At 44.4% G+C, this 10235-nt stretch overlaps 1 protein-coding gene across 1 annotated transcript in view; it reads right to left on the bottom strand.

The window, feature by feature from the left end:
* Nucleotides 1-400: 400 nt before the first annotated feature.
* LOC149865138 (vasoactive intestinal polypeptide receptor-like) overlaps nt 401-10235 on the bottom strand; it is a 178003-nt gene continuing 168168 nt past the window's right edge. The window contains exon 13 of the mRNA XM_090047844.1: nt 401-9445. Within this exon, the coding sequence (XP_089903970.1) occupies nt 9254-9445 (192 nt within the window). The 3' untranslated portion in view covers nt 401-9253. The remainder of the gene's footprint in view (nt 9446-10235) is intronic.

Raw genomic sequence — 10235 nt, 5'->3', positions numbered from 1 at the left:
TTCACAACTCTAGTGATCAGGAAAAGTTTGGGATTCCTTAAGAATTACAAGGAGTCAGGGCAGTGGTCTTTCATTTCATCCATAAGGCCACCTCATCTCCTTGCCTTTCCCCTCCAGCCACCAAATCACACAGCGTGACATTGTGTCTTGCATGGAGTGTCACTTGTGCTGAAATTGCTGTGGCTTCTTTTAATGCCCTAGCGCGTCTTGTGGAAAATCTCCCATGATATAGAGACATGGCCCATCCTGCTTAGTGTGTAAGATGGGAAATTGTTATCATCTATGGGATGAAGGAGCATCTTCTTCATCAGTGTACTGCCAGATCAGTTCTTCTTGGGGAATTTGCCCTGGCTCTCTGTGCCCCCCCAAAAAACTGAAAGAAAAAAATCAACTTGCAGTTTAGAAGTGTGCACAAAATGCCTTTATGTTGGTTTATTGCTTGCTTTCAGCAGTGACAACCACAGAAAAGTATTCCCTTGGAAACCAAGGAGATGCTTCTGAGATGAACCGAATACATGGGAAAGGAAACAGGGGAGAAATCCATTGCATATTTACAGTACAGAGCTGGGACTAAATAAATAACACAAGGTAAAAAGTCATGAAAACATGGTGGCATTTACATCTGCCCCAGGAGTGGCAGCCAATTCTCATGGTCATGAAGAATATGTAATGAGTGTGTAGATAAATAAAAGTTCTTAGGGAGGAGATTGAATTGACTATCCGCATCGCATTCAAGCAGAAGTCATTATATTGAAAGCCTATTTACAGAAGAAGAGATGCCTGCGCCTTGAGTGAGGAGGAGGGGGGAGGCACACAATGCCAGCTCCTGAACAACAAGACCAAGTTGAGTTTCATTTGAAACCCTTTTTGTTTGGAAAACATGGTTGGGAGGGTTCTGGCATTTCAATCACATCTTTTGAATGTCTCTTTACAGTCCACATGGTATCAGAAGTTGATGTATTTTAATGTGCTGGTCTTGTTACCTTTTATATACAAGTTTACAGTATCAAGAAACTGGGCCCAAGTCTCAGCTGGTATAAATCAAAGTCCGCTCACACCAGCAGAGGTGTAGCCCTTAGATTTCCCCCTTAGGATGAACTGAAGGGGCTGCTGGTCCCTACCTTTAGTCTTCGATAATCTTGCCCTTTAGACTCCTGTGATAAGTATGGGACTACAGATAAGACGGGTAAAAAACTGGGGTCTTCTCTCCATCGGGAGGTATTTCCCACAGTTACTGCATGCAAGTGATGACTTAGCTATTCAGACAAACCATTGGTGCTTGATACTCTCTTCCTCCCTGACCATCCCCTACATCTCCATAGAACTTAAAGGGAAAGGACAACAGGTCATGACTAAGTAACTTCAAGTTGCCACAAGGCTGTTATTTAAATCCTGGGTTTGGAGACATAAGGAGAAAAGGTGAGGCTGCAAATCAACTCCCTACCCCTCCCACATTGGAGACCCTTCAGAGTTTGAGCAGTTTGAGTCTGGGCCTTGGGTTTTCTCTCAACTGCCCTAGAATGATGGTATGGCGTCACTCTAGCTTTATACCAGTATAAATGGGAAAAAGGACCCCCTAAGTTTTTCTACAATGGTAAGGAGATATGGGGTTTATTGATATTAACTCCATGCTGCTCTTTCAAGGCTGCCATAAAAAGCCCTGTTTTTTTAATGACTTCTGCTTTGGATGCCACAACCTGGAACAGAGGGTATGAGGCTGCTCTCAGGATGTCCTTCCATTGCCAATCTCAAGATCGCTGACTGCTCCTAGGGGGGTGTATTATTGTGCTGGAGTGTGCAGTGGGAGGGAATGGGCAGGACTTTATTAGCAGCCTTGAGTGTGGCATGGAGACCTGTGTACATGCCCATAGACTGCTGCAGATAGGCTTGCATATATGAAAAGTGCAAGGTTATACTGGAAGGAAGGGAGCACTGGATTTTACTCTCCCATCTCTGCAAATTTTGGCACATTCACAATCAGAGAAGAGACGCTCGGGGGAGGGCAGAACCAAGTGCTTCATTTACACAGGTAGATTTGGTAGGGTGAACAAACCTAGGACTAGGTGCAAGGGAGGGGAAGCATAAGGAGTACTAGGAGGTGCACCAGGCGAAATGTAAGGTGGAGATTAGGAGGAACTTTCTGACTCTGAGGGTGGTCAAGCATTGGAAGAGGCTACCTAGAGAAGTTGGGGAATCTCCATCTTTGGAAGTTTTATCAAGAGCAGGTTGGACAGACACTTGGTTGAAGTGGTTTAGTTAGGGATGAGTCTGCCTTGAGCGGGGGCCTGGACTAGATGACCCTCGGAGGTCCCTTTCAGCCCTACTTTCCTACAAACCTATGATCCTACTCAGAAACATTCTCTTACAGACTGAGAGAGGATCATAGATAAACCTACGCTCCTACTTGGAAGCACTCTGTTCCAGTCCAAGACAGTTTGTTAATGGGAGTCCTGGCTGTCAGACATATATAGTGTTGTACCCACCCTGGTTTTAAACATGAATACATTCCACTGGCACTAGAGAGAAGACAAATCACATCACAGTGGCACTGGATACAAGAGGCACAGAGGTGAGAAAGTCAGCATTAAATTAACCAAAGGACGGGCTACTCTGACTGGGCTTATGCAGCAAAGTAGGTCCAGTGAAAACGGAGGGTTTGGACACAACACATTTATGATGGTGTTAACTGACCTGTATACCACTGTAAACAATGAGTAGATAATGTAAACCCTTGTACCACGGTACCCTTCCCTCTTCTGGTCTAGACGTACCCCTACAAGAATTAGGGATAAACCTAAGCTAGCATAAGTTACATCAGTGTAGCTATTGTGTCTACAACTTATGTGAAGGCACAATAGGTCTTAACATAAGTTGAGATAGCTGTTTTGCCCAATGCAAGGTAGCTGTTTTGCCCAATGTAAACAGGTTTGCTACTGGCTGCTCCAGTACCTTGCAGTGAGGCACTTTAAGAGGATAACCTGCTCTCTGTCCACTCCGGATCTTGGTATAATTTATATTCGATATTCAAAAATGGATGCACATTACTCTGGTGCAGATGTGTGCAAGTCCTCAAAATGTTTCCAGGTTAGCAGAGCTTCATTCAGATCTGATCATTGAGTTAACTTCCATATACTTTTCCTTTGGGGATTCATGCAGATGACCCTCGAGGTCCCTTCCAACCCTATGACCCTCGGATTTTATGCACCTCCAAAATTTGCCACTTTTTCCAGGAGATAAATACATTCTCCCCATTATACTTGTCCTTTGGTATTCCTCCCTACACTATCTCCCTCTCTGTACCTATATGCAATGTGAAATGGTACAAATGCCCAGCTGCATATGCACTTTAATGCACAGTAGACTATTTCACTGTGCATTAAAGCTTCACGTTAAAAAACTGTGAACATGATGTAAGGGACCTGGCAAGTTTTCAAGGTTGACCACTGAAGTCAGTGGGAGGGTGAAGAACCAGGTAGTGGAAGAGATGATGGTTGAGGGGGACAAGGCGCCTTCTCCCTAAGGACCATATAAAGTCATTTACAACTTCAGGTTGTTGAATCAAGGAACGTCAAATCTGTCCATAGCTGTTCTTTCCCTTACCTTATAAAGAGGTAACTTTATACAATAACAGACCATCTTTCATCAGTTGACATGCATGTACCTGTCGTAGGGTTTGTAAACCACTTGTCACCATAGGGTTTTAAGTATTGGCCTGGCTCATTTTTTTTTTTTTTCTTCTTGTTCTTTGATGTGCACACAGGTCAGTGCTATCTTGGCCACCGAGCTGAACTGTGAATGAAATGTAATGTTCAGTTACCTCTCAAGCCAATTCATTGTGTCACTTCTCTGGTGATGCCTTACAGGTACCAACTGCAGCTGCACCACTCCCAGAATAACATGTGTTTATACGTGTTTGGATTTTGCTGCCATTTTCCTGATAGCACACTGATAACAAACCCTATGGAGTACTTCTGTGGCAAGGATCAAGGCTTCATGACCTGAAGTTTACCCAGAGCCTGTCATTTCTTCACAACACTATTGTTAATCCCAGCATACAGCCAGCTCATTTCTTATTGCTCTAGAGGAGAAAAGAGCCTAATGGTTAGAACTCAGGACTGCGAGCTAGCAATGCCTAGATTACAACATCGCTACTGATGACCTCTCTGGCCTTTGGCAAACAGCTGACCTGTTGGTCCTCAGCCTCTCCATATCCCAAATTGGGATGCTAAGCTCTATTTAATCACTGAGGTGTTTGGAGAATTAATTCACGAGAGAGATTCTGATCTCATGGTGGTATAAGCAGGAAGCCGGCTGCCATTATAATTGGGTTAGTTTCTTAAATCTGTTACTTCAGTGTAAATCAGGAGTTATTCCACCAAAATATCCTTAATATAACTGAGATCAGGCTTTGTTTTTGAATTTCAAGAGTCCCAAAGACAGGCTCAGACCCTCAAAGGATTTAGTTGCTTTTTTCTTGATTCTTTTCTTACGGGCACCATTGTAACTCAGTGGTGGTGGTGGTTATTCCCATCTTATACCAGAGTAACTGCAATCAGGATTATGATGTATAAAGGGTCATTCAACTTAAGAATACTGGATTACAGTTATCTTCCGCAATTGCCCAGGACAATATCATTCATATGGTTTATCTGAATTGCACAAGGTTCCTGACTTTTTCACAGGCTGTGGCCAAAGAAGGCAAAGTTGTATGGTTCAATTCCCAACATAAGAGAGCTAAATCATGGCCAGATCCAGTCAAATGCAGCTGGCATGTCATTCCATTCACTGTAATGTCTGTCATATCATGCCCAACTATATAGACTCAACTGCTGTATCTTATCTTAATACGAGGCAAACACTGCTGACCTGCCAGCTTTACATTGTCTGCATCACAAGTATTGCTGTGTCCATCTGAGCAGATATGAACTTAACGCTCTCTTCTCAGAACATTAGGTTGACAATATAATAGGCATCCAGTTGGATGCTGCACAAGAAAGTAATTGTGAATATGGCATTCGGAGGCCTCATAGCCTCAGTATCAAAATCTGGTAATGCTTCTTGAACTGCTCAGATGTGAGGAGTTGAGTTTAGGGCGCTTCCTGACTTCGGGTTTTCCTATGGAACTCCTTAGTGATTAACATAGGGAATAGCAGGCTTGGATCAGGGGATGGATGTGGTCCTTTGGCTAGGTACATCACTAATCATCCTTGTTCAATGCATTTCCTAAATGCAAGCTCATTTATGCTAAGTGGCCTCTCTAGTTCCACTGAAGATCGCTGAACTGCTGCTTAAAGAGTTACTGCACGTGCAGAGGCAAACGTTGATTTGCCTTTCAAAGCAGAGGTACACACCAATAACAAAGGAGTCAGAAGGCCCAGAAATGAAAATGCACAAGTCCTAAGGTTGCAATGAGGGGAACCATCAGGAAAGGACTCAAACACGGGGGTGGGGAAGGAGGCCAATCTTCTTCTCCCCCACCCAAGATGGGACCTGCATTGCATCTCTCTAAGCTTTATTGCTTTTTCTGCACGGAAGTGTTATCAGTGGAGATCCTGGGCCTGTTTTCAGTGAAGAGTCAGCAACAGAAGCAGGGGTAATGGGCCAGAGCTTCAGCTGTGTCTAAGATATTTGTAGCCAGTATAAACTGGGCTTGCCAGCGATCCATGAGGTCCATTGATTTACTTCAACTGAGGATCTGGCCAAAGATTGCTATAGCATGAACCAAAGATAATGAATACAGCCTGGTTCTCTAACCTCCAATATTTGGTTGCTGTTTTTTATATTTTGGTTTATCCTTTCGTGCTCTTCCCTGGGAAGGAATAAACCTAACAAACTGAATCAACCCCACGTGGGGTCTCATTCTCTACCTCAGCCTAGAATGCCAGAGGCCCATGGATGATGGGAAAATCCAAATACAAGTCTGAGGGCTCAGTCTATTAATGGACTTGAGGGTTGTAGTATGATGCTCAGTTTACATGCTCTGCCCCCAGAGGGAGGCACCTAGGATTTTTATAGGATTGTTATAAAATGCACGAGGCAAGTTATGCATTTGGGAATAGGATCCACAAGGAGTGGGAATCCATCTAAACCATTGGAAAGGGCAGAGATAGGTTTGGGCTTAAGTGCCAACCCTGTCAGAGAGTGTTGCCTAACTCCAGGGGGAGGAAGACATCTCTCTCCACCCGGAAGATGTGAACCCTCTCCTGTAGTTCAGCAAATAAGCCAGGTTGGGAATTGTCTGGTTGAAAATTGAGGTAGCGGTTGTGTCCTCCTTCCACCTCACTGCTTTGCAGTTAGCTAACTCATAGAGGATGCAGTGGGGGCAGGTTAAAACTCCTCCCATGACTGATTTGGAGCAGGGAGCTGAACCAGCCGAATGTTGCAAATACAAAGCGGTTGGATATTCTGGGGTGGGCCTCTTCCAACTTCTTGCATTCCAGCCTGGACAGAGTATTTACATTTTCACAAGGCCAGAGAAAGAGTAAGGCTGGGTGTGTCTACACATGGATTAATGTACCTTTTGTAATGTGCATTAAATTTAGTACCTCCAATATGAGGTACAAAATTAATGTGCATTAGGCTGTGCTAATGCACAGTAGTGCATTTGCACTCTTTTTTTAGTGATGCTTAATGTGCAGACCATTTTACTACGCATTGGCATAACGTCATGGTTTTTTACGTGCAGCTTTAATGCACAGTAAAAGTCACTGTGCATTAAAGCACATGTATAAACATGTCCACTAATGCTGTAATCTAGTGTTTAGCAAACAGAAGATAACTAGGAACTAGTTAAATAGGAAAGACTAAGGGACAGGGATAATTATAGCTTATTGGTTAGGGCATTCGTTGATAAATGGAAGATCTGGGTTCAATCCTTGCCATAAAATGAGGCATAATGAAGGCATCTTCTCCTCACTGTCTTCTTTTTGAGTTTGGCATTGGTAAGCAAGTTCCAAAAAATGACTACAGGATTGGACTGGGTAGGCCAGATGGTCAGGGGAGTACCTTGTTTAAGATGGCCACTGGGCCATAGGTGTGAATTAGGACAGGTTGGCAGTGTCAGGATTAGGTGGTTCGGTCTCATGTTAGGGATTTAAACCAATTAGAGCAACTTTTAAATGTTCTCAGAGTTAAGCAGTAGCTGAATGGGGGTTCCTGAGAATCTCAGTGCCACCTGTATGTTGGACGTTGGCACCTAAAGACGTTTTTCCATTGCCATCAGAGTGAGCAGCAGTGGACCGAGCCATAAACCCTGCTCTTGGTTATGTACAGGAGGCACTCACATCAGCCACCGCTCCAGGAATGAGTTTGGCCCGCTGCAGTGGGACCCACGAAGCAGATGACAGAAAACTGGTTCAATGACTGGGATTTTCAGCTGTCCTGCAGGAAATGATGCAATTGCTTGGTACAGAACCATGACGTCTGCCAAGCAAAGCTGAAAGAAGGCATTCCCGTCACATAACGCCCAGTGACCAGATGTACAGTAGGAGACCTCCATTTGGCAGTGTCGTGATAGAATGAGCACATATTGTCTTCTTAATGCGGCATTATTACTTTTGATGGAGGGAAGGTGGTAGAAATCTTTCCCGACCAAAGAGCAGCCCACTGAGAAAGATCACTTGGATGTGCTCTACTCAATCCCCTAATGTGAGTGTCTCTTATGGAAAGATCCACGGCAGGCCCCACCTCTCATCAAACACACACCAATGTAACTTAAGAGTTGCATCGTTTTAAACCAAGTGACTTGCACTTGTATCAGACCAAGGCTATGGAGACTAAAATGAGACACCTTGCCAAAGGACTTGGTGGCACATAGAGAGAAACTTGCACTGCCACGGCTCATGCAGATCTAAGACTGGAGAGAGCATAGGACTTCAGTATCTAGAGGGTGCCAGTCTGGCATGTATGAACAATGCTAATTTTCACCCCGAGCATGTAAAGAAAAAGCAGGGAGCTGGGGACACCCTTCAAGTAATTTCCAATGTAAACTTAAAAACTGTTAGCAAACAGGTGGTTTTCTAAAGGTCTAATGATGCCTTCATTGAGGGATAAAAACAGATTGATTTCTGCTTCAGTGGTTCCAATGTAATAGTTTCATCATCTTTCCTTTGGTATTTCCTAATCTCTACAGTGGCAGTTATGAGTGGACCTGACTTTATTCTGATGACGACCATTGTGCCAGCTGCTCTTAAACCAATTCTCTGTTCTCCATAGCGGTTCCTTACAATGGGTCTAATTCAGTTAAAGACTGCAAGAATTTGGTATCTCCTCCTCCCACCCAGAGTGCCTTATTCAGGTACCAACCTGTTAGAAACCAATATTGTTTCCCCTGTCCTCAGAGTCCTGTTGCAATAATTGGCCAAGATTTACAGCAGCTTAATCAGGATGGACGACATAACCATGCTACTGAGCTGGCACTTGCCCCCCCCCTTTTTTTTAACATGTTAGACATGCAAAGCTATTGTTTCCTGTTAAAAATAAAAACGAGTCACCCTTAACAAGTATAGTGCAGAAAAGGGCATTCACAGTTTAGCTTCTCAGCAAGCTATGTTCTGGGGGCATCATCGGCGGCGGTGATACTTTGGTGGGCAAAGCAGAACATCAGAGATGGAGATCCCACGCCGACTCCAGCTTTACGAGAACTTTCTGGTGTGAGAGCTCATGTACCTCCATCTGCAAATGCATGAGCCTGCAGTCTCTTGTAAGCTGCCCCTATACTTGCGATACCTTCCTCCTCGTACTATGCTCCTTTACCACTCAGACCCTTGGCACATTGCAACTTTTTTTTTCAATTGGCTCACTTAAAAAAAGTAAAAAAGCATCTGTCTTTCACAGAAGCTGTCTCTGAACTCATGAAATATCCCCCGCCCTCTGTTTATGAGCGTATCAGATACTTCCCCGGCAGTCCCCACGCTTGCTGGAGTTATGCACAAGTTTGATAGCCAAGTCATGAGCTTCCCCATCATAGCCAATGATGGCTACAGCCGCTGTAGCCAATTCATGAGTTTCCCCATCACCAAGGGGGTAAGCTTATAGTTAAAAGTCTAACAACCCCCCACACAAAACAAAACACATCTCTGCATCCTGGCTTGTCCCTTCTTGCTCAGGACATCAGTGGCTTTTCCAGTTTTGTGTCCTTTGTTGACTCACGGGGAGTGTCTTGTTTAAAAATAACGTTTTGGCTTATGTTACGCTCCTGGTGGTCTCCCTCTTTCTCGCTCTCAGGTGGCCCCAGCTGGGGTGGGTCGTCCCATCAGACCAAAGAAAACTCTGCTTGGAAGCTGGAACACCGACGAGTCTTTGGAGAGCACTTGGTGAGCATTGAGATCTGGGTGCTGAAGTTCGTACCGTTGCTCCCTAACGAAGGGTGGTGATACTTCATGTCAGAGCCCAGGAACCTCTCCAGATGCCACCTCCGCCACTTCCGTTTCAGCTCAGCTTGGACCTGAGGGAGGAGAGAAAAGGAAATGAAATGAAGGGCATCTTATCCACTGCTCTGGCTTGACACCCAAGCATGCAGGGTAGGGAGCTAGATCCTTAAATCCTTTATAAAACTTATGGCAGGGTTTTGACTATAGAGGTAACCACAGTGAAAATCCAGATTAGGGGGAATCTCTTCTCCATGCAGTCAAGGATAGTCACTAGGAAAAGCTTATGAGCCTGGAGAAAGACAAGGAGGCCCCTCCTATATTTTAATGCCAGAAGGGGTGTTCTACAATGGCCATGGATTTTACACCAGTTGATAAAAACTTCTGGGTCCTCAAAACATAAGCAGCACTTAGCACAGTAACTAGTAGTGGGACGAATCACCAACGTTTGACCAAGCTGAGCCATGAGCTGTGGGCAATACACAGAAGTGCTATCAGGAACCTGACTGCTGAACTCCAGAGAGAACAGATTTGTGCTCTGGGAAGATAGTTAAGAAACAGTTTTCTTCCACAGCCTCGTTGTCCTCAAAGAAATGCTTATTTTTTAAAAAGACAGCGTGGTTTGTGGAGTGCTGCTGCTGAGCATTTTGATGCATGTCAGAGGGCCTTGCATTCACATCCCGGGGCTTTGTATCAAGATTCAAGCAATCAGCAACCATGGGACCATACTTAGAGCTACTGCACGTCCACTTAACCTTTCAGGGAGGGCTGGTGCAGTATGGTATGAATTAGAGGATGATTTGCACACTCTGGTCAGGAAGCGCAGTAGAAAGTATGCATGTGTATGTGTGTGCATACACATATATA

The sequence above is a fragment of the Crocodylus siamensis genome, chromosome 5, assembly GCF_052110815.1.
Source record: "Crocodylus siamensis isolate JL-2025a chromosome 5, ASM5211081v1, whole genome shotgun sequence".
In the NCBI taxonomy this organism is placed as follows: Eukaryota; Metazoa; Chordata; order Crocodylia; family Crocodylidae; genus Crocodylus; species Crocodylus siamensis.
Note: the sequence above shows the minus strand (reverse complement) of the source record. Positions and strands in the feature narration are given on the sequence as shown.